The following is a 24,331-nucleotide window of genomic DNA, read 5'->3' as shown; positions in this document are numbered from 1 at the left end:
GAAGAAAAAGTCACAATAAATGCATTTACTTTCTTTATTTCTTTCTCGATAAGAATTTTGGTAGAGCATTGTGTAAATATGTGACTGTCTAAAAAAGACTTTTTTCCATGTTTTGCTCATGATTAACATAAGAATTAACTATCTTAATGATTGTTTTCAAGGCTATGAAAATGAGCCGGAGATCAGCTGATGCCAGTCAGAGAAGTTTGGCATATAATCGAATAGTTGATGCCCTAAATGAATTCAGGTACATATTACCCAGCTTTCCATAATGCAGTAATTCCTAGTGTACACAGGAAGATTTATTTTTTCTTTAACTTGTTCTAATAAAATTTAATTTCTTTGTCCTATAGTCATATGATGGTGTAATTCAATAGACCATTGGCTTCTATGTTACTACATCTCAAATGTGCTTGAGAGTCAAGCACATTGAGAGCCATCAGTGGTATGTTTTTCAGTATTGGGCCATTTGAGAAGCAAATATGACCAGGAAAGACCCTTGTTCTAGCAAAAGTATGCTTTATTCTCTCTTGGGACCCTAGATGTAGGGACTGTTAAGTGTTATTTAACCAGTGGTAGTAATCAGATACTCTTGAATACATGAGATACAAGGATATATGGATATAAGGAACATGCACTTGATATTCTAAATGGCTTTGTTGCTTGATCCTTCCTCTAGATATGGCACAGTGAATAGTCCTTCCGCTAGGGTTTTCTGGCTCAACAAAGCTTGTACCTGAAGCCCCAATAACTGCTGTAGCTGTCTTCTAACTATGTGACATACATATTACAAATGATCTTATGTTGGGAATTAGTATACTAAGTGACTGATATGTCTCCCTTGACAAGAGGTTCGGTTTAGGTCTACTTCATTTTCTCAATCTTTCCTCCTTTAGACTAGAGAGATAGTATAGCATAGGGAGTGAAAACTAAGACTCTAGAATCTGTCAGACAGACGTGGATTTTAACCCTGGCTCTGTCATTTACTACCTCTGGTGATCTTGGGCAAGTGCATTAGCGTTTTTGACCCCCAGTTTTCTAGTATAAAATAGGTAAATTCAATTTAGTAATAATCTAATAGATTGTTATAAGGATCAAATGAAATTGTGTGTGTAAGGTACTTAGCAGAATGCCTGACATTAGTGGCACCATTCTTTTCTTTTTTTTTTTTGAGGTGGAGTCTTGCTCTGTCGCCCAGGCTGGAGTGCAGTGGCGTGATCTTGCCTCACTGCAACCTCTGCCTCCTGGGTTCAAGCAATTCTCCTGCCTCAGCCTCCTCAGTAGCTGGGATTACAGACGCGTGCCACCACGACTGGCTAATTTTTTTTTTTATTTTTAGTAGAGATGGGGTTTCACCATGTTGGCCAGGCTGGTCTCAAACTCCTGACCTCAAATGATCCGCCCACCTTGGCCTCCCAAAGTGCTGGGATTACAGGCATGAGCCACTGAGCCTGGCCTATGGTAAACATAACCTACAGCAGTGCTTCCCCAACTTAAGTCACTTACATCATATCTTAACAATTTCACCAAATTTATATATCATGTATACTTTTTAAATTTAGTGTTTCTCTTTAAACTTGACCATCTTTTATACCTAAATAAATTTATTTCAACATGAAACTTCATTACGTTAGATAGGGAAACAATATGCTTTACCATAATAAAACTAGCTATAAAAATAAATTTATAGTAACTAAAATTAAAAATGTGTATCTGGGCTGGGCGCGTTGGCATGTGCCTGTAATCCCAGTACTTTGGGAGGCCAAGGTGGTTAGATTGCTTGAGCTCAGGAGTTTGAGACTAGCCTGGGCAACATAGTGAGACCCCATCGCAAAAATGATAATAAATGTATATTTGTATACCGCATTACACTGTGTACCACTGTGTAAATTTTATTATTACCAGTAGTCTACGTACCTTACTTTTAGAAAAACTACATTTTTTTAATTGACAACTCTCTGGTCTCTTACTGGGGCAGGGATCTTCTAGATTGTTGTTTGTTTAAATGGACCATCACATCTTGGAGTGAAAGGCTGTTTTAGTTTGTGAAACTGCAGGATTGCTCTGATGAAATTGTAGGCATGCCATACATATATATAAAATTTTAAAACTTTTAAAATATATAAAACATTTTTAAAACTGAGCTCAAGAGTGGTAGATTTAAATTGAAGTTTACTTTATGACTGTTGTATAATAATCATTTACTTGACTCAATTATTGAGAAAGAGAATAGTGTCTACTCATTCATTTGGTTTATGCATCATAATGTTTAGTATAAAAGATATGAAAAGCTAGTTAAGTATATCTTACTGTTCTGTACAGTAAACTCAGTGGTTAGGGGAAATGTAGAGAAAAACAGAGAATTTGATTTCACCTTATATTATTTTTTGGTATTAGAAATAATTTGTACAGGCAAAAACTGTATTTGAGATGATATTTGTGCCATATATTAATTTTATTTTAACATTAATTTTAGGCATTTCTTTATTATATGGAGCATGCTAACAACATTTTAGTTTAATATTTTTATTGCGGTAAAAATATCTATAACATTAGATTTAGCTTTATAAATCATTTTTTAGGTGTACAGTTCAGTAGTGTTAAACATATTTATATTGTTTTGAAATCAATCTCTAAAGCTTTTTCATTTTGGGACACTGAAACTCTAGTGATACAGTAATCAGTGTGGGTTTTTTTTTAGTTTACTGTCATCTTGACTCTTTATATCTGAATTATATGCAAAGTTATTCACAATTTCATTTCTTCATACTTAAACCATAAAGGTTGAGATTATTACATTTTGGGTGCCATTCATGATTAAATAAAAGCATTATGTGAATGTTTTTTATAGATGAAGTGTAGGAGAAATCAAATACATTTGCAGAGGAAATTTTATGAGCTGCCTGATGTACAGTCTACTTTGGCTTCATAACTTCTCAATTTATATAGCCCTGTTTGTATGTTTCTAGAAGTTATGTGAAAACACAAAATTTGATGATTTTATGAATGTAAGATGGAAATAATTTTAACATCAGGATTATTTGCTTGAGATGAGAATTTCTTTGAGTTGTATGGTTTTAATATAAATGTTTAGGTATCTTCTTTATGATTTAGGAGGTAAATTATACAAAGTTGCTTAAACCAAATGTTAATGGTTTAGGCCTGCCTAGGATACATACCCTAACCATTGATTTGATATTTCAGTAAGTGTTCTACAGTTAAGGAAAAAGAAGCCCATATTAAGCTCAAGATAAGTGGTTTTCTGTTTTCTCAATGTTGAACAGAATTTTTGAAAGCAGGTAAATTGTAGGTGATGGAATTCCAGCCAGCCAGCAGACATTTTATGTGACTACTGTGTTTTTTTAATAAACATTTGAACCTTTAGGGCTGTAGACCAGGCAAGCTTTCTTTAGTTTGGCATAGGCTGTATCTCTCTCAGTCAGTTGTATTAACCCATATATTGTATAATTTTATTCCTGCCAGGCCTCTGAAGATTACTAGTTTGTACTTCGGTTTTAGGAGTTGGTGATTTATAGCCAATAATCTAGACCTTATTCTTTTTTAATTTGTAGTGCAGTCTGATTTTTGTGCATCTTCTGATACTATCCATGTTTGTGTCTGAAGAGCTAGACCTGCACAGGCTGAATAATGACTATCACTTCTTTCTTTTCTTCTGGAATGTTGAGAGTGGGAGTGGGGGACAGCAAAACGAAACAGTAACTAAATGGTAAATTCTAAGACATGTCTGTCTCTTATATTGTCTATTTCTTGGCCACTCTGTATTATCAGTTAAGAGTATAAATAGCTGTAAATAGCTTTATTTTTCCAGTTTGATGCATGTGTTTGTGCACGCACGTGCCCACGCACACAATGAATAGACAATTTGAACAGTTTCAGATTTACAGAAAAATTGAGCAAATAGCAGTTTTTCCATATAGCCCTCTCCCCCCCAACCTACAGTTTTCCCAGTTAATGCTTTATTCATTCATTCATTCATTTATTTATTTATTTATTTATTTATTTGAGACAGTGTCTCACTCTGTGGCCCAGGCTGGAGTGCAGTGGCACGATCTCAACTCACTGCAGCCTCTGCCTCCCAGGGTTCAAGCGATTATGTGCCTCAGCCTCCCGAATAGCTGGGTTTACAGGCGTGCACTACTACAGCCAGCCAATTTTTATATTTTAAATAGAGATAAGGTTTCACTATGTTGCCCAGACTGGTGTCAAACTCCTGGTCTCAAGTGATCTGTGTGCCTTGGCCTCCCAAAGTGCTGGGGTTATAGGTGTGAGCCACCACACCTGGTGTCAGTTATTAATGTATTGCATTAGTATGATATATTTGTTAAAACTAATGAACTAATGTTAATACATTATTATTAACCAAAGACCAAAATTTACATTAAAGTTCTCTCTGTTGTATAGTTATATGGTTTTTATTAAATGTATGATGTCATATACACACCATTATAGTATCATATAGAATAGTTTCACCACCCTAAAAATCCCCTGTGCTTTACCTATTTATCCCTACCCACTAACTGCTGGCAACCACTGATCTCTTTACCTCTTTACTTTCTCTATATTTTTGTCAATTCCAGAATGTTGTATGCTTGAAATCATATGCTATGTGGACTTTTCAGACTGGCTTCTTTCACTTAGCCAGTCTTTCATAAGATTCTTCCTTGCTGGTGGTGGTGGTGTTGCTGCTGTTTTGACCTAATAGCTCATTTCTTTTCATCACCGAGTAATATTCCATTATATAGATGTAACACAGTTTGTTCATTCATTTTCATTCACCTATTGAAAGATACCTTGCTTGTAGCTTTTGGTGACTATGAATAATACTGCCATAAATATTCATGTTGGGGGTTTTATGTGGACATGTTTTCAACTCAGTTGGAAAAATACATAGGAGCATGATTGCTGGATATTATGGAAAAATTATGTTTAGCTTTGTAAGAAATGATCAAGCTGTCATCCAAAATGACTGTACCATTTTGCATTCCCACCAGCAATTAGTGAGAGTTCCTGTTGCTCTACATCCTTGTCAGCATTTGATATGGTCAGTTTGTCAATTTTAGCCATTCTAAGAGGCAGGTAGTGATGTATCATTATTGTTTTAATTTGCAGTTCCCCAATGACACATGTTGAGCATTTTTTCAAATCCTTATTTGCCATCTGTGTATCTTTTTCAGTGAGGTGTCTGTTTGGGGTTTTTGTCCTTTTTAAGTTGGCTTTTTTTCCTTATTGTTGAGTTTTGATGGTTTTTGTTGTTGTTGTTTTGTTTTGTTTTGGATACCAGTTCTTTGTCAGATTAAAAAAAAATACTTCTTACCAGTTGGTGGCTTCTTCTTATTCTTATAACAGTGTCTTTCACAGAGCAGAGTTTTTAATTTGAATGTAGTCCAACTTAACATTTTTTCTTTCCTGTATAGTATTTGGTGCTGTATCTAAAAACTCATCACCTAACCAAAGGTCATTTAGATTATCTCCAGTGTAATTTTCTGTCTACTTTATAGTTTTGCATTTTATGCTTATGACTATGATCCATTATGAATTAATTTTATTAAAACTGTAAGGTCTTTGTCTAGATTCGTGCTTTTACATGTGGATGCCAGTCATTGCAGCACCATTTGCTGAAAATACTTTCTTTTCTCAATTGAATTACCTTTGCTCCTTTGTCAAAGATCAGTTTATACTCTAGTTGTGTGAGTCTGTTTGGGGGCTCCCTGTTCTGTTCTATTCTGTTCTGTCCTGTTGATCTCCGTGACTATATATATATATATATATATGTATATATTTTTGGCTATTACCATGCTTTTTTTTTTTTTTAGTTGACAGGTAAAAAATTGTGTATCTTTATAGTGTATAAAATGATGTTTTGATATGTGTACACATGTGGAATGGCTAAATCAAGCTATTTAACATATCTGTTACCTCACGTAATTATCATTTTTTGTCATTAAAAGACTTAAAATCTACTGTCTTAGCAATATTCCAGTATATAATATTATTATTATTAACTGTAGTCGCCATGATGTGTAGTAGATCTCTTGAGCCCTGAAATTTTTTTTTTTAATTAATTTTTTTTTTTTAGACAGTCTCACTCTGTCCTCCAGGCTGGAGTGCAGTGGTGCGATTTTGGTTCACTACAACCTCCACCTCCTGGGTTCAAGTGATTCTCATGCCCCACCTTCCCAAGTTACTGGGACTACAGGTGTGTGCCACCACACTTGGCTAATTTTTGTATTTTTAGTAGAGGCAGGGTTTTGTCATGTTGGCCAGGCTGGTCTCAAACTCCTGGCCTCAAGCGATCTGCCCACCTTGGCCTCCCAAAGTACTGGGATTACACGCATGAGCCCTTATGCCAAATTTTGTGTCCTTTGACCAACATCTCCCTTATCTCCCAATCCCCATGCTATCTTAATTACTATATCTTTATAGTAAATCTTGAAGTTCAGTAGTATCAGTCCTCCAACTTTGTTTTTATTCTTAAGTATTGTGTTGATTATTCTGGGTCTTTTTCATTTCTATATAAACTTTAACATCAGTTTGTAGATGTCCACAAAATAACTTACTGGAATTCTCATTGGGATTGTGTTGAATCTATGGATCAAGTTGGGAAGAATTGACGTTTTAACAATAGAGTCTTCCTATTCATTACCATGGAAACTCTTCCCATTTATTTAGATCATCTTTGATTCCTTTCAACAGAATTTTGTAGTTTTCCTCATATAGACCCTGTGTATATTTTCTTAGATTTATACTTGTTTTTTTCGGGGGCAGGGGGAGGGAACCTAATGTAAATGGTATTGTTTTTAATTTCACATTTCAGTTGTTCATTGCTGGTCTATAGGAAAGCAGTTGACTTTTGTATATTTACACTGTATTCTGCAACCTCGTTATAATCATTTATTAGTTCCAACAGTTGTTTTTTTCTTTCGGTTGATTCTTTGAAACTTTTTATATAGAAAATCAAGTCTTCTACAAATAAAGACTTTTATTTCCTTTCCACATGTATACTTTTTCTGTCTTCCTTCTTTCCTTCCTTCCCTCTTTTTTCTATCTTTGTGTCTTTCTTACGGCCCTAGCTATAACTTCCAGTATGATATTGAATGAGAGTTGTGAGAGGACACATCTTGACCTTGCTCCCAGTCATAGGAAAAAAAACATCCAGTCTCTCACCGTAAGTATGATGTTAGCTGTAGGTTTCTTGTAGATATTCTTTCAAGTTGAGGTAGTTTCCCTTTATTCTTTGTTTGCCAGGAGTAGATAATTATTGATTCAATTTTTTAAGTAGACATAGGCTATTCAAGTTAGTCTGTTTCTCCTTATGTGAGTTTTGGCAGTGTGTGTTTTTTAAAAAATTGGTTTATTTCATCTAAATTTGTGGGCATAGACTTGTTCATATAATTCCTTAATTGTCCTTTTAATGTTCATAGTATCCATAGTGATACCCCTCTTTTGTTTCTGTTATTTATAATTTGTGTCTTTTTGTGTTTTTCTTGGTTTCCTGGATAAAGGCTTAAAAATTTTACTGATCTTTTCAGAGAACCAGCGTTTGGTTTTGTTGATATTCTCTATTGATTTTCTGTTCAATTACAATAATTTCTGCTCTAGATTTTACTATTCCTTATCTCTTGAATGCTTTAGTTTTATGTTGCTGTTTGTCTAGTTTCCTAAGATTAAAGCTTAGATCGTTGATTTTAGATCTTCTTTTCTAATATATGTATTCAATACTATTAATTTCCCTTTAAACACTCCTTTTGCTGCATTCACAAGTATTGATAAGTTGAATTCACATTTAGTTCAAAATATTTTAAAATTTCTTTCAAGATGTCTTCTTTGACCTATGTGTTATTTAGATGCATGTTTTCAATCTCCAAGTATTTGGGGATTTTCCAGTTACCTTTTCTTACTGATTTCTAGTTTGTGATTTGAGAACATACATTGTATGATTTCTATTATTTTAAGTTTGCTAAGATGTGTCTTATGGCCTAGAATGTGGTCCATTTTGGCAAATGTTCCCTGTCAGCATGGGAAGATTGTGTATTCTCCTGTTTTTGGATGAGGTATTGTATAAATGTTAATTAGATTCAGTTGACTGATGGTACTGTTCAGCTCTATTATATCCTTACGAATTTTCCGCCTGATGGATATGTCATTTACTGATAGAGGAGTGTTGAAGTTTCTAAAGATAATAATGGATTTATTTCTTCTTGCAGCTCTGTTTTTGCCTCACATACTTTGATGCTTTTTTGTTAACTGCAAACTCATTAAGGATAATTATGTCTTCTTGGAAAATTAGCTCCTTATCATTATGTAGTGCCCCTCTTTGTCTCTGATAATTTTCACTGTTCTGACCTCTGCTTTGTCTGAAGTTAACACGGCTATTAGTCCATTTTCGTACTGCTATAAAGAACTGCCCAAGACTGGGTAATTTATAATGGGAAGAGGTTTAATTGACTCACAGTTCAGCATGGCTGTGGAGGCCTCAGGAAACTTATAATTACGGCGAAGTGTGAAGAGGAAGCAAGGCACCTTCTTCACAGGCAGCAGGAAGGAAAAGTGCCGAGCAAAGGGGGAAGAGCTCCTTATAAAACCATCAGATCTGATGAAAACTCAGTCACTATCACAAGAACAGCATGGGGGAAACTGCCTCCGTGATTCAAATACCTCCACATGGTCTTGATCCCTTGACATGTGGGGATTATGGGGATTATGGGCTTACAGTTCAAGAGGAGTTTTGGGTGGGGACACAAAGCCTAACCTTATCGGTTATTCCAGCTTTCTTTCGATTAGTGTTAATGTAGTATATCTTTTTCTATACCTTAACTTTTATTTTATTTTTGAGATGGAGTGTCGCTCTGTCACACAGGCTGGAGTACAGTGGCACGATCTTGGCTCACGGCAAGCTCCGCCTCCCTGATTCACGCCATTCTCCTGCCTCAGCCTCCCGAGTAGCTGGGACTCCAGGCACCCGCCACCATGCCTGGCTAATTTTTTTTGTATTTTTAGTAGAGATGGGGTTTCACCATGTTAGCCAGGATGGTCTCGATCTTCTGACCTCGTGATCCACCCTCCTTGGCCTCCCAAAGTGCTAGGATTACAGGTGTGAGCCACTGCGCCCACCTTCTATACCTTAACTTTTAATCTATCTCTGTCTTTATATTTAAAATGGGTTTCTTGTAGACAACATAAAGTTGGTTCTCTACCTTTTAACTGGTGTATTAAGACCACTCACATTTGAAGTGATAATTGATATAGTTGGATTAATATCTACCATATTTGTAACAGTTTTCTATTTTTTTCACTTTATGTTTTTATCCTCCTCTTTTTATGTCTTCTCTGGTTTTAAGCAGTTAAACGCTTCCATTTTCCTCTCCTCTTTTAGCATGTCATTTATATTTCTTAAAAACTTCACTTTTTAGTGTTTGTCCTATAGTTGGCAATACACATTTACAACTTTCAAATAACCATGTACTGCTTCACAGGGAGTGCACATACTTCATAACAAAATATTCCAATTTCTCCCTCACATCACATCCCTTACAACATTACTGTCATTCAGTTTAATTTTCCGTTAGCTATGATCATTCGATATATTGTCATTTTTATTACCCTAAACAATTATTTTTCTATTAGTTCAATTTAGAATAAGGAAAATGAAAGACTTTATTTTACATTTATTACTTTTCGGATACTCTTTTTATGTAGATTTGAGTTTCTAACCTGTTTTATTTTCTCTGAAAAATATCTTTCAACATATATTAAATGTCATTTTTTTCTGCCATCAGATCTCTCAGTTTTTGTCTGAGGAAGTCTTTCTCTTTTCCTTTTGAATTATTTTGCTGGATACAGAATTCTAGGTTATTGTTTTTCTTTCAATGTTTTAACCATTTTTCTCCAGTCTCTTTTTTTTTTTGCATAGTTTCTAACAAGAACTCTAATGCAGTTCTTATTCTTCTATAGGTAAGGTTGTTTTTGTCCTTCTTACTTCTATTAAGATTTTGTCTTTGGTTTTCTGCAGTTTGAGTATGATATATATAGAAGTAGATTTGTTGGTATTTATCCTGCTTGGTGTTCTGTGAGCCTCCTGCGTCTATGGTTTGTTGTCTGTTACTAATTTTTTTTAATTCGAAGCTATTATTCATATATTTTACTTCTCTATTTTGTATTTATTACATGTATACTTTTGTAATTGTACCACAGCTCCTGGATATTATTTTTTATCCTTTATTCTCTTGGCTTTTCAGTTTGGGAATTTTTATTGACATACCTTCAAGTTCATTGATTCTTTCCTTGGTCATGTCCAGTCTGCTGATGTGCCCATCAAAAGCATTCTTCATTCCTGCTCCTTTTTTTTCTTTTTAATTGCTAGCATTTCCTTTTGATTTTTTAAATGACTTTCTGTCTCTCTGTTGCATTGCTTATTTGGTCTTGCATGTTGTCTATTTTAAACATCAGAGCTACAATAATCATATAAATTACATAAAATAAACATATTTATCATAATTTTCAATTCTCATTCTGATAATTCTAAAATCTTTGCCAAATTTGAGTTTGACTCTGACGCTTTCTTTGTTCAGACTAGTTTTTGTTGCTTTCTAATTTTTCATTGATAGCTATATATGATGTGTTAGGATATAGGAACTGAGTTTAATAAGATTTTAGTATGAAGTTTTATATTAACCTAGCTAGGAGCCTTAGATGTGTTTAGTGTTTGCTGTAATGTTAGTTGTAGGTGCCAGAAGCCTCACTTTCCCATAGTTTCCTTTTTTTTTAATAATTTTAAACTCCTCTTTCTTTGGTTTTCCCCCAAGAACTACTTCTCTGAATAGATTCTGTGTCCTGCAGCTCTTTTAGTTGTAATCCACATTTGTTACACTGGAGCTATGTTGATATGGAAGTAAGGTGTTGGAGAGAGGAAGGGGAAATGTTCTGTAATCTTATAATTAAATCTGATTTTTTTTTTAGTCTGAATTTCTGGGATGTGACCTTTGGAAGTATTTCTTAGCCATCCCCTCTCCCTGCCGCCTTTTTTTCTTTCCAGAGGCCAGCGAGGAAGGCTGCTCCTCTCTCAAGTCAGATAAGGCTCTGGTAAAATAGTTTTATTTGGAGGGCAGACCTTTGTTTTGGAGAATGCTCTAGGAATATTTCAAAACTGTTACTTTGTCACTACCTCTGTCCGAAACATAGCCAGATGTTTCTCTGATTTTCACCATGAAAATCTGGTAGTACCCCATGAAAGTGGGGAGGTCTCCCTCAGACTAGGCCCCTAGGAGTTTTTGTCACTGAGAGGAATTCACACTCATTCTTCAGCAGTTAGTCAATTACTATTTAAGTGTTCCTGCTGGTTATTGGCTCCAAAGGCTTCTGCTTCAGGTAACTTGATCTCAGTTGTCATTCTCTGTATTTACCCATTTTTTCAGTTTTCAGGGTGATGGTTTTCCCTCTGTCCGCAGTTTGGTGATGTAACTAAGAAAAGTCATTGATTTTTCAGTTCCTTCAGTTTTTCCCTTGTTCTGAGAACAAGAATAATGACTTCTAAGCTCTTTCCAGGTCAAAGCTGAAATTGGAAGTTCACATATTTTTAAATCAATATTTTAATGTAAGAATACATTGAACTGAAGTAAGATTTAAAACTTTGTTGAGTTAAAAACTGAAATTGGGCCAGGTATAGTAGCTCATGCCTGTAATACCAGCACTTTGTGAGGCCAAGGTAGGTGGATCATTTGAGTCCAGGAGTTCAAGACCAGCCTGGGCAACATGGTGAAACTCTGTCTCTACAAACAATACAAAAATTAGCCAGGGTTGGTGGTGCATGCCTGTAATCCCAGCTACTGGGGAGGCTGAGGCAGGAGGATCAGTTGAACCGGGAATGCAGAGGTTGCAGTGAGCTGAGATTGTGCCATTGCACTCTAGCTTGAGTGACAGAGCAAGACCCTATCTCAAAGGAAAAAACAAAAAAGCCAAACAAACCACAACCTAAATTGATCTAGACTTTTCTTTGGAATTTAAATTACGTCATAAACTTACGCTTTTTTTTTTTTTTTTTTTTTTTGAGAAAAAAAAAAAAAAGTCATTCAGGTACTGCTGTCACTAGAGAAGTATAATGAAAACTGTTTCCCAAACTCCTAGAGTTTGAATTAGTAGGTATGGGGCTAGCATCTACATTTCACAAACTCTTTTGGTAATAACTGGCTTAAACTTTATTCAGGGGCCGAGCTTGGTGGCGCATGCCTGTAATCGCAGAACTTTGGGAGGCCACAGTGAGAGGATTGCTTGGAGTTTTGAGACCAGCCTGGGCAAAAAAAGCAAGACCCTGTGTCTGTTGATAGCACAACAGGGTGACTATAGTCAATAATAATTTAATTGTACATTTAAAAGTAACTAAAAGAGTATGATTGGATTGTTGGTAACAAAGGATATATGCTTAAGATGGTGGATATCCCATTTATCCTGATATGATTATTACACATTGTACCCCATAATTTATATTACACTTACAGTGTACCCACAAAATTAAAAAAAAAAAAGACCTCATCCCTGAAGTACAAATTTTCAAAGTAGCCAGGCTCAAGTGGCATGTACCTGTAGTCCCAGCTACTTAGGAGGCTGAAGCTTGGCAGGATTGGTTGAGCCTAGGTAGTCAAGGTTGCAGTGAGTTATGATTGTGCCACTACACTTCAGCCTGGGTGACAAAGTGAGACCACATCTCTTTAAAAAAATAACAAAACTCTTTTCAAGGAGAAAAATTACCAAATTGTGTCTTTCTTCTGCGCTGCTGTAATGGAACTGTAAACCTTGTCTTACACAATTGCTGTTCAACTCTTAGCAGGGATGCCAGAGTCAGCATTTGAGAGCAGTTTTGTATTGAAATAAAGAGCAATTTCTGATTCTTCAGAGTGATTATATATGCAAACGAAGGTGTCTGTATGTTTTATTGAAATCAAGACATTTTGAACCTAATATCCTGATAAGCTAAAATACTATCAATTGGGTAAAATTGGTTATTTATTATCCCTAATGGTTTATGACAGCTTTACTCTGTATACATTCCCTTGTAGCCCAGTGCATGTGTCACCAGTGCCTGTGCTATTTACATAGCTGGAAGATTGAACTTAACCACAATTCAAACACACACACACACACTAGAGTGGTTTCTCTACCTATAAAATAGGCCTCTTATGAATATAAGTAGTATTTGAGAACTATGAAAAGTTATAGCCTTGTATTTTTCTAAATTTAATCTACAGTTGGAATTTTTTTTTTTTTAACTGGAGTGAGGCAGGATTGCTTGAAAGCTTACTCAAAGATTCTTAAGGAGCCAGGCACGTGGCTCACGCCTGTAATCCCAGCACTTTGAGAGGCTGAGGAGGGTGGATCATCTGAGGTCAGGAGTTTGAGATCACCCTGGCCAGCATGGTGAAGCCTGTCTCTACTAAAAATACAAAAATTAGCTGGGTAGTGGCGGCTGCCTGTAGCCCCAGCTACTGAGGAGGCTGAGGCAGGAGAATTGCTTGAACCTGGGAACCTGGGAGGCGGAGGTTGCAGTGAGCTGAGATCATGCCACTACACTCCAGCCTGGGCAACAGAGCAAGACTCCATCTCAAAAAAAAAAAAGATTCTTAAGGGTTTTGCTTCCCCTGAAGCAGATATTATGCCAGTAATATAAAAGAAATGTGCAATGAATAATCAGGTATTTCATTTGTAATTTTTTATTTTTTGTGGTTTAAATTGTTTTTGTTTTTGAGAGAGGGTCTCAAAACACTCCTAGGCAGGAGTGCAGTGGCAGAGGATAGCTCACTGTAACCTTGATATTTTAAAATATTTTTAAAATACGTTGTATAATGGGGTTACTATGTTGTCCAGGCTAATCTTGAACTCTTGTCCTCAAGGGATCCTCTTGCCTCAACCACCCACAGTACTGGGATTACAGGCATGAGCCACCATGCCTTGTCTGGTTTAAGTTGTTTTAGTTTACTTTGTTAACACCAGAATTATTATTAATACGTTTTATTGAAATCCAGACATTTTATTTTATTTATTGAAATCAAGACATTTAAAATTTTGTGGGTACATTATATGTTTTCAATAGTTCTTTTTGCTTATTTGCTTGAAAGAATCCTTCAGGATTCTTTTTGAGTATCACATATTGCATTAGTATAAGGCAGTGAATCTTTGCCCTTGAACTTGCAGTTAATTATACTATTGGATTGACAAATTCTTTTCTACAGTCACAAGTTTTGTGGCAAAGGCCAAAAGTCTCTGCTTGGGCTCTGAGGAAACACTGTCATTATAGATCCAGCTGAAGCTACCTGAATAGTAAATATTGTCATAAGACTCCTTCCAAACTGGATACTGATCTTACTCTTAGACTTTAAACGACTTTTTTTATTTTTCAAAATTTTAATTAAATACTTGTGAGTCAATTGCTATGGTATTATATAGTACAAATGGCCTAGACTTAGAATTTCAAGATTGCCTGGAATTTACAACATGCGAGTTATAAAATCTATAAAAGTATATGTCACGATTGTGTGCCTTTCCATTTGTATTGTTTGATTAGTTTGCTTCAGTTGCTGTGCAAGTATGAAAGGGATATTAAATATTCTTATAATATTTTATAATTTTCAATAGGAGGTCTACCTATATAAGTACTTTCACATATACAATTGATATTCACTATTTGTGGATTTTGTATTTTAGAATTCACCTACTTGCTAACATTTATTTGTAACCCCAAAATATATTTGCAGTGCTTTTGCAGTAATTTGTGTACATGTGCAGAGCAATGAAAAATGTGAGTTGCCTGACGCATATGTTCCTAGTTTAGATCAAACAAGGTCTAATGCTCTGCCTTCTTGTTTTAACTCTCATACTGTTAACAAATAGACTTTCTTGACATTTATTTAGTGCCAATTTTTTTGCATTTTTGTGCTTTTTGTTAGTGACTTTGCTGTTAAAAATGGCTTCCAAATGTAGTGCTGAAATGCTGTCTAATATTTAGTGTAAGAAGATTGTGATGTACCTTACAGAAAAAATACATGTGTTAGATAAGTTTCCTTCAGACATTATTTATGGTGCTGTCAGCCATGAGTTTAATATTAATGAATCAACAGCATCAAATAAGATATCCTTAAACAGAGAGGCACATCAAGGTTATGTATAGAGGGTTTGATGAAAATGTGACCAGAGGCTCATAGGAACCTGTTTATTTTCCTTAGGAGCAGTGATTCAGTGTTGCTAATTCAGTGCTTGAGTGGACTTTATAGAAAATAACTACCTCAAATAATGAGAATAGACCCTGCAGTCAGCCCTTTATATCTGTGGGTTCCGCATCTGCAAATCAGCCAACCTCGGATCAAAATATTTGAAAAAGAAAAAACAATAAAAATAACTGCAATTAAACACATTAAAAACCCAATGCAGTATAACAATTATTAACATAGTATTTACATTGCATTTGGTATTATAAGTAATCTAGAGATGGTTTTTTTGTTTGTTTTTTTGTTTTGAGACGGAGTCTCGCTCTGTCGTCCAGGCTGGAGTGCAGTGGCGTAGTCTCGGCTCACTGCAAGCTCTGCCTCCCGGGTTCACGCCATTCTCCTGCCTCAGCCTTCCGAGTAGCTGGGACTACAGGCGCCCCCCACCACGCCCGGCTAATTTTTTTTTTTTTTTGTATTTTTAGTAGCGACGGAGTTTCTCCGTGTTAGCCAGGATGGTCTCGATCTCCTGACCTCGTGATCCGCCTGCCTCGGCCTCCCAAAGTGAGATGGTTTTAAGTATACAGGAGGATGTGCATGGGTTACATGCAAATAGTATGCCATTTCATAAGGGATTTGAGCATCCATGGATTTTGGTAACCATGGGAATTCTGGAACCAATCCCCGAAGACACCAAGAGATAAATGTACTTCTTAAATTAAGCGATTATTTAAAATTAACAATGACATAATCTTTAAATGATTATTTGAGATCAAGTGATTAGTAAATTTTGGGCAGTTGAGAAGAGGAAGGAAATTATTTACATGTATACAGAAACCATGAAAGCTAGAGAAGCAGGAAGCATGTTTAGTTAATGTTGCTGCCTAACAAAGACGAAGTCTTTAGATTTTTATATAGACCCTAGGCATATCAAAGAAAACTAAGTCATGCCCACAGTTTCCTCCCAACCAAGAGAGTCTTTCATTGTCCGGGCACAGACTGGGAAAAATAAGGGGACAGATTACTGAAAGTATTTGCTCTTCTTACCACTGAATGATAGGGCACAATTATTAGTGGGGAAGAAAGAAATGATTTCTAGAATAAACCATTACTTCTAGATTTTTTTTTTTTTTTTTTTTTTTTTTTTTGAGATGGAGTCTCGCTCTGTCGCCCAGGCTGAAGTGAAGTGCAATCTCAGCTCACTGTGACCTCTGCCTCCCGGGTTCAAGTGATTCTTGTGCCTCAGCCTCCCGAGTGGCTGGAATTACAGGCATTCACCACCACACCCAGCTAATTTTTGTATTTTTAGTAGACAGGGGGTTTTGCCATGTTGGCCAGGCTGGTCTTGAACTCTCAACCTCAGGTGATCCGCCCACCTAGACCTCCCAAAGTGCTGGGATTATAGACGTGAGCCACTGCACCTGGCCATTACTTCTAGATTGTTAATGACAACAACATAGAGTTGTATATAGTGAGAAGCACTGTTGTGTAATTAATTTCTTTGCCTTCTTTATACTTGATAACACTCTGAGGCCATAGCATATATAATACTTTTAAACAAATATAATACTAAAATACTAAAGCAAAGGCTCTCAGTGGACCACTAATACCAGTGTTTGTGATCTGGCTCTGTCCAATGACACATGTACTTATGGTAGACGGTAATATGCTGAAGAAACTCATGAAAAACTCTTAAATGATCAGCATATTTATTTATTTATTTATACATTGTTTCTTTTAATCAAAAAGTGTATGCACATGATTAAGAAACAAAAATTTCTGAAAGGTTTAATAATTAAAAACAAATGAATCCTATCCTACTCACCCCATTCTTCCCAGACACATTCTCTTTTTAACTATTATTTCTTGTTATTTACCTCCATATTATTAAAAAGTATATGAAATGTTGCTGTTTCCTCATTTATCAGTTTTAGATCATATTTATTTTCTGCCATGATATATGAGTTTATACCTGTTTCTTGGTCCTTTATTGTCTCAGTATTGTTACAGCACCATCATGTTCTTCAGCTCTGGTAATTTTTCTACTTTTTTTTACAATTTATTCTGTTTTCTCTCTGGAATCCTTTTTTTTTTTTTTTTTTTTGGAAATTGGCACTCCTGGCTTGTTCTGTGTTCCTTTTTTTTTCATATTTTCCTTCTCTTTTTGTGAATGTTTTGTTTTTCTATCCCTTCTATGCTTTTTTTCATTTCAGCAAATCTTTGATGCTTTCTTATTTTTGGATAATCCTTTTCTTTCAAAATTAGATTCTCTACCATATTCTTTAATTTTAATGTACATTAGAGTTTTGTTTAAAAGTTTTCTTCCATTGTTTGCATTATTTCTGTTTTCCTCTGGAGTCATTTTATATGGGTGAGTATATGTGTGTTTCTGTTCTTGTCTTTTTCTCTTCTTGGAGGGTTTCTCTAAATATCAGTGTTTTTGGTTGCGCTCTGTAGTTGAGAATGAGGTAACAAACTGTAGGTTAGGAATTCTGTGCATAATCAGGCTTTTGACTGGAGACCTTCACTTCAGGGCAGTGTTTTTCAACCTTTTTTTATTATCATTACCTGAAGAAGCATATTTAGATATTTTCCCCCTAATCTCTGCTCCTCCCATACCACCCCCCCCCCAATCCCATGAAGATTTAATACTAGAAGATATACTCTATATCTGATTATATACTCTGAAAGATACAAATGCCGGGAAGAGTTTGGAAAAGGTCATTCCTCTGGGCCATTCAACTGCTATATCTACTCTCTCCTTCCTATCTGTAGTCATTTTCTGGGGAAGTGGAGAGGAGGTAGGGAGCTGCCAACCATTTATGGACTTTGAATTGTCTCCCAATTTTCAGTACTGTATCTTAACTCCTGTCATGACTTTCTCAAAAATTTGTGAGTCTTGAGCCTCTTCTTGCTTTAGTGGGGCAAATTAGCTCCCATTTGTCCATGTCTCCCTCTGTGATACTATGACCTTATAACTTCCTCTACTCTGCTACTTCAGTCACAATTCCATCGTATGTTTGTCTTCCAGAATTTCCTGAAATCTCTCATTTTAATTTTCAGTAATAGTTCCTTGGTAATTCTTTTTTTTAAATTAATTTATTTTTTAAATAATAGAGATAGGGTCTCATTGTGTTCCCCAGGCTGGTTTCGAACTCTGGGCTTAAGCAGTCCTCCTGCCCCAGTCTCCCAAAGAGCTGGGATTACAGGTGTGAGCCACCGCACCCAGCTGGTTCTTCTCTAATTCTGTTTGTTGCACTGGTTTATCTGTTTTCAAATCTTTAGGTGGTGTTTGTTTATTTGGGGCCTCAGAAACTGAAGAGAGGATAAACATTTGTCTTCAATTTTCCATCATATCTGGACACCTGTAATAAGCTTTAAAAACAAACATTTTCATATATTCCTAGTTTGTATTCTAGTCATATTTGCTCTATAAAATAACTTTTGTTTATTTTAAAATTCTTAGCAATGATTGTATGTTCTACAGAGAGCTCATTAAAGTGACCTGTTCTTATTGTTTCTATCCATTGTAATACATCATGTTTATATTGTTTCAAATTCAGCAAAACTTGTAGAGGCAAGATAATTCTTCTCTTTTTTGGCTCCTAGGTGTTAGACAGTAATACTGAGGTTGGTATTAGAATTTATGGAAATCTCAGAGAACTTTCTAGAGCAGTATTGCACAATACAATCTCAGCTGTCAGCCACATGTGGCTATTTAACTTAATTAAAATAAATTCCCTTCCTTAGTCATACTGGTCACATGTCATGTGTTCAGTAACCACATACGGCTAGTGGCTACCGTTTCAGACAGTGCAGGTTTCCATCATTGCCAGGTTCTACTAGACAGCATTGTTTTTAAAAGGAGAAAGTAGGACACCATTCTGTAGTTCTGCAAGATTGACTAGTTTCTTAAGCCTCAGGCTTTGCAGGAGTTGCTTAGTCTAGTAAATGTATAGGGCTTTGTTAAATAGATAATGATGTAAAAAGAAAATAATTAACATCTTGAAAGTATGCTTTGAAGCCTTCAGGACAAAGTACAAGTCACAGGACTAGCTATTGTCTAAATTAGTCCAAGAGACAGCTAAGAAAGCACTGTGCTAATTGTGTGATAATCTTTTCTTGTGTTGATTCAAGGAAACGCTGTAGAAGGTTGAGAGAGTCATAAAATGTAGCATGTATGTATACCGTTCTCACTGTCCTTAAGAATGTTACTAGAGTCTTAGCATAGGCAACAAAATGATGCGGATAAACTTGTTTTGAGTGGGTAGATGGATAAGCTGTTACCTCATTTAGAATATTTTCTTTTTGTATATGTAGTTGATTATTTGCAGTATGTTTAAGTACAGCATACCCCGTAGAAATGTGGAGCTGGAAGGGGCTTTAGAAATTATCAACGTATCCTTTCATTTTACAGGTATGGGAAACAAATGCTTAAAGTAGGGAAATAATTTACTCTAGGGCACACAGTCACTGGTGGGGAGAGCCAACACCAGAACCAACATATTTTGAGAACATTTCCCATGGTACTGTGTTGTTGACAAGGAAGAAGGACTTGCTCCATTGTCTTTCCTCAAAAGTTTTAATAATCTAGGTGTAAGGCCCAAGCTGGCAACATAAACTTAAAATTATTTTAAGAGTATGTAACTCTGAGAACTATACATTTCATAATGTGTCTTCCTCTTTTTAGAACAACAATTTGTAATCTTTACACGATGCCACGAATTGGAGAACCTGTCTGGCTTACAATGATGTCGGGGACTCCAGAAAAGAACCACCTTTGCTATCGTTTCATGAAGGAGTTCACTTTTCTAATGGAAAATGCTTCCAAAAATCAGTATGAATTTATTATTTATTTATTTATTTATTTATTTATTTATTATAACTAGATATCTAGATTGTAATCAAACTCAATTACAGATGTGGAAGAATCATCCATTATATTTGGAATTATTTTATATTATTAATCAAAATTAATAATCAGAATTCTAAAAAATAATTAAATGATAGGGTATGGAAGAGTATTACAGAACCTTATGAATGAAAAGCAGTGAAAATGTCTGTAATTATGTAATTAAAATTCCTGACATATTGTAGAATTATCTGAGGCTGCCCATTTTTTGTGAGTTGTATCCATTTATAGTTTTATTTCATAGAAAAGAGGTAGAAAACATGTAAGGATGGCCAGGCGTGGTGGCTCACACCTGTAACCCCAGCACTTTGGGAGGCTGAGGTGGGTGGATCACGAGGTCAGGAGATCGAGACCATCCTGTCTAACACGGTGAAACCCCATCTCTACTAAAAATACAAAAACAAAATTAGCTGGGCATGGTGGCGGGTGCCTGTAGTCCCAGCTACTTGGGAGTCTGAGACAGGAGAATGACGTGAATCCAGGAGGCAGAGCTTGCAGTGAGCGGAGATTGCGCCACTGCACTGTAGCCTGGGTGACAGCAAGACTCCGTCTCAAACAAACAAACAAAAAAAACATGTAAGGAGATGCTGGGATTCTAATGATGCATTTTCAATATGATGTTTTATCATATTGTATTATTTTAACTATTCAAGTCTTTGGAATCCAGATGAGTAATTCAGTTGTTTTTATTCTCTTTGATGATAGACAGAGTTTGCTTAATACTTTGCCTTGTTTTCCCATTCAGTAATTTGGAAATGTAAGGACCTGCTGGTTGATTCAGTAATGAATTGTGTGATTAAACACTGAAAATAATCCATAATTTTTGAAGTAAAATGTCATTTCTGTTTTGTACTTATGATCTGCAATAGCTCTTATGAATGTGTTATCTTTATTTCAAGTAGTTTTTAACTCCTCCTCAACCAGAAACTATTAACTTTCATTTTAATCCTGGTGTTACATACTTATCCTTTCCTCTCTCCTCTCCTTTTTTGGGTGCCATTTGGCCACATGAGCATATATACTCTCCTTGCTTACTTTGTCACTACATTTTACCTAAGGTTTCATGAAGGCTAATTGGAATCTGATCAGATGTATTTTGTTTTCAGATTCTTGCCAGCTCTCATTACTGCAGTTCTGACAAATCATCTTGCCTGGGTTCCAACAGTCATGCCAAATGGACAACCACCTATAAAAATATTTTTAGAAAAGCATTCCTCTCAGAGTGTGGACATGTTGGCAAAGACTCATCCATATAACCCACTTTGGGCACAACTGGGTATGTAATCTGACAACTGTTACACTATGTATTAGACTTTTTTGTAGCTATCTGTAATTATAGCAAAACCAAAAATAAATAAAATGCTTTTACCTCCTGCATTCTAAAGCATCTCTGCTTTGCTTGTCCTTTCATGTCTGCCAATTTATCCTATCCTCATCTTAGACCTGAAATCATTCCTTATAGATGAAGAACTGCAGGTAGAGCAAGAGGAGCAGGCTGATAGCTGGTTTACTAGTAACTTCAGATCTTCAAGATGTTTTATGATTTCGTACTTTGTGTTAGGTACTTTGCAAGAAAGAATAAATCAACAGAGTCACCTGTGATACCTAAAATCAATCTGGTTAGGAGGGAAGCAGTTCACTGAAGTTTCTGTCGATCCACTTTTGTTCACTTGCTAAGTCATTTTGGAAAATGTTTCCCTCAGTGTTAAGCACCACTAAACAAGTAGGGAAACAGAGGGGAGAGTAGGTGGTTGATAAGTTCATAGGCAATAGGGAGGGATTGTACCAGGGTGCTAAAGACACAGGCTGTGGAGTCAGGCACACCACATTTGCATCACAGTCCTTATTCATAAAGTAGGAATAATAATAGATGATACATACTTTAAAAGTTGTAAAAATTAAATGAGATAATACATGTAAATTGGTTGAGACTGTGTCTCGTAAACGTAGCTGCTAATTACCTCTGCTCCTACCCTGTTGCTGTTAGATGATGGGGGAAGAGTAAGATGAGAACATTTTGGTGACTGGGTAGTAACTTTCCTTAGGTTGCTGTGGTGATTGAGCTTGCCAGGTGGATTGTCATATGGCTTATCAATTCATATAACCAACCTCCATCCCTATTGGCTTTCTCCCTTGCTCCCTCCCCCATTCCCTTCCATTTAATATATTGAGTTATAATTGACATACAGTAAATGCATTTTTTTAATGAAGTCTCACTCTTTTGGCCAGGCTGGAGTGCAGTGGCACGATCATGGCTCACTGCAGCTCCAATTTCCCTGGGATCAAATGATCCCCCTACCTTAGTCACCCGAGTAGCTGTGACTACAGGCGCGTACCACCACACCGGGCTAGTTTTTGCATTTTTTGTAGAGATGGGGTTTCGCCGTGTTCCCCCAGGCTGGTCTCAAACTCCCAGACTCAAGCGATCTGCTCATCTTGGCCTCCCAAGGTGCTGGGATTACAGGCGTGAGCCACCACACCTGGCCCAACACATATTTAAAGTACATAATTTGGGCTGGGTGCAATGGCTCATGCCTGTAATCCTGGCACTTTGGGAGGCTGAGGTGGGTGGATTACTTGAGGTCAGGAGTTCGAAACCAGCCTGGCCAACATGGTGAAACCCTGCCTCTACCGAAAATACAAAACAATGGCTGGGCGCAGTGGCTCACGCCTGTAATCTCAGCACTTTGGGAGGCCAAGGCAGGCGGGTCATGAAGGCAGGAGATCGAGACCATCCTGGCTTAACACAGTGAAATCCCATCTCTACTAAAAGTACAAAAAATTAGCCAGGCGTGGTGGCAGGCGCCAGATACTCAAGAGGCTGAGGCAGGAGAATGGCGTGAACCCAGGAGGCGGAGCTTGCAGTGAGCCGAGATCATGCCACTGCACTCCAGCCTGGGCAACATGCAAGACTCCGTCTCAAAAAAAAAAAAAAATTAGCTGGGCGTGGTGGCGGGTGCCTGTAATCCCAGCCACTTAGGAGGCTGAGGCAGGATAATCCCTTGAACCCGGAGGCAGAGGTTGCAGTGAGCCGAGATCATGCCACTGCACCATAGCCTGGGCGACAGAGCGAGAATCTGTCTCAAAAAAAATAAAGCAATTTGGTAAGTTTTGCATATATGCCTCTGAAACCATCACCACAATCAAAATGGTAATCATATTGCATCACTTCCAAAAGTTTCCTTATGCCTTTTTGTAATCTCTTCCTCCTCCTCCTCCCCCTCTCCTTCTCCCCAACTTCCCTGTTCCTCTTCCACCATCCCTAGGCAGCCACTGGCCTACTTTCTGTCATGGTAGATTACTTGCATTTTCTAGAGTTTTATATGAGTAGAATCATGCAGTATATACTTTGATCTCTTTCATTCATTATAATTCAGATTCACCTATTTTGTATGTATTAATAGTTCATTCCTTTTTAATGCTGAGTAGTATTCCATTGCATGGACCTTTTTAAAATCAAATTATTAGTAGTATTTTTTAAATTGGGACATTTAAATCCTTTTTTAATTCTACAATCATTTGTTGACTGTCTAAGGCTCTGTTTAAAAAGCACAGAGGCTATAAAGATGAATGATTTGGAAATTGCCCTCAAGAAGCCGACAGTCTAAGACTGTAGGTAATATATATGCAGACAACAATAATTCAAGGAGGAACTATAACAGAAATGAAAAGTTTAGTGGGAGTTCAACAGGGGAGCCTACTTTTGTCCAAGTGAGGATGCTTAGGTGGGAAGCTATGGACTGGCAGAGATATTGAGGAAAGGGACAGGACATCACATGAGTAAAGAGTCTAGGTGTTAAAAGTGCAGAGCATATTCAGTGGTCCAGTTTAACTGGGGCTTTGTGCGAATAAAGATGATTTCTTCTTCTGACTGCCAAGAAGGAGGATAAGTATAAGAAGATAAAGCTGGAAAAGTAAAGTGGGAATCATGAAAGACTCACTTGCCATGCCAAAGCAATTTCAACTTACTTGGTAATTCGTGGGAATTGTGGGAGTAGTTTAGAACAGTGGCATGGTGATATTTGAGCCAGTATGTTAGCCAGAAGAGAAAATTTATCATAATAGTATCTATAGCTTATATTTATTTGAGACCTATTTATATTTTTTCCTTTAAAAAGTGTGAGGGCTTTGTGAAGTAAAAATAGAGGATTTTAAATATATATAGTGACAACTTCAAAAATTGAATTAAGTTGAAATTAACGGCTTTGTA

General features: G+C 36.5%; 1 protein-coding gene across 2 annotated transcripts in view; it reads left to right on the top strand.

Annotated features, from left to right (window-relative positions):
* Window positions 1–24,331, top strand: part of FNIP1 (folliculin interacting protein 1) — a 160,806-nt gene that overhangs the window by 103,469 nt on the left and 33,006 nt on the right. For both annotated transcript variants that reach the window (XM_054488161.1, XM_054488159.1), the window contains 3 exons: window positions 162–247; window positions 19,900–20,046; window positions 21,228–21,397. In XM_054488161.1, the coding sequence (XP_054344136.1) occupies window positions 162–247; window positions 19,900–20,046; window positions 21,228–21,397 (403 nt within the window). The remainder of the gene's footprint in view (window positions 1–161; window positions 248–19,899; window positions 20,047–21,227; window positions 21,398–24,331) is intronic.

The sequence above is a fragment of the Pongo pygmaeus genome, chromosome 4 (assembly GCF_028885625.2).
Source record: "Pongo pygmaeus isolate AG05252 chromosome 4, NHGRI_mPonPyg2-v2.0_pri, whole genome shotgun sequence".
Classification (NCBI taxonomy): domain Eukaryota; kingdom Metazoa; phylum Chordata; class Mammalia; order Primates; family Hominidae; genus Pongo; species Pongo pygmaeus.
The sequence above is the reverse complement of the archived record's forward strand: the minus strand, read 5'-3'. Positions and strand labels throughout refer to the sequence as shown.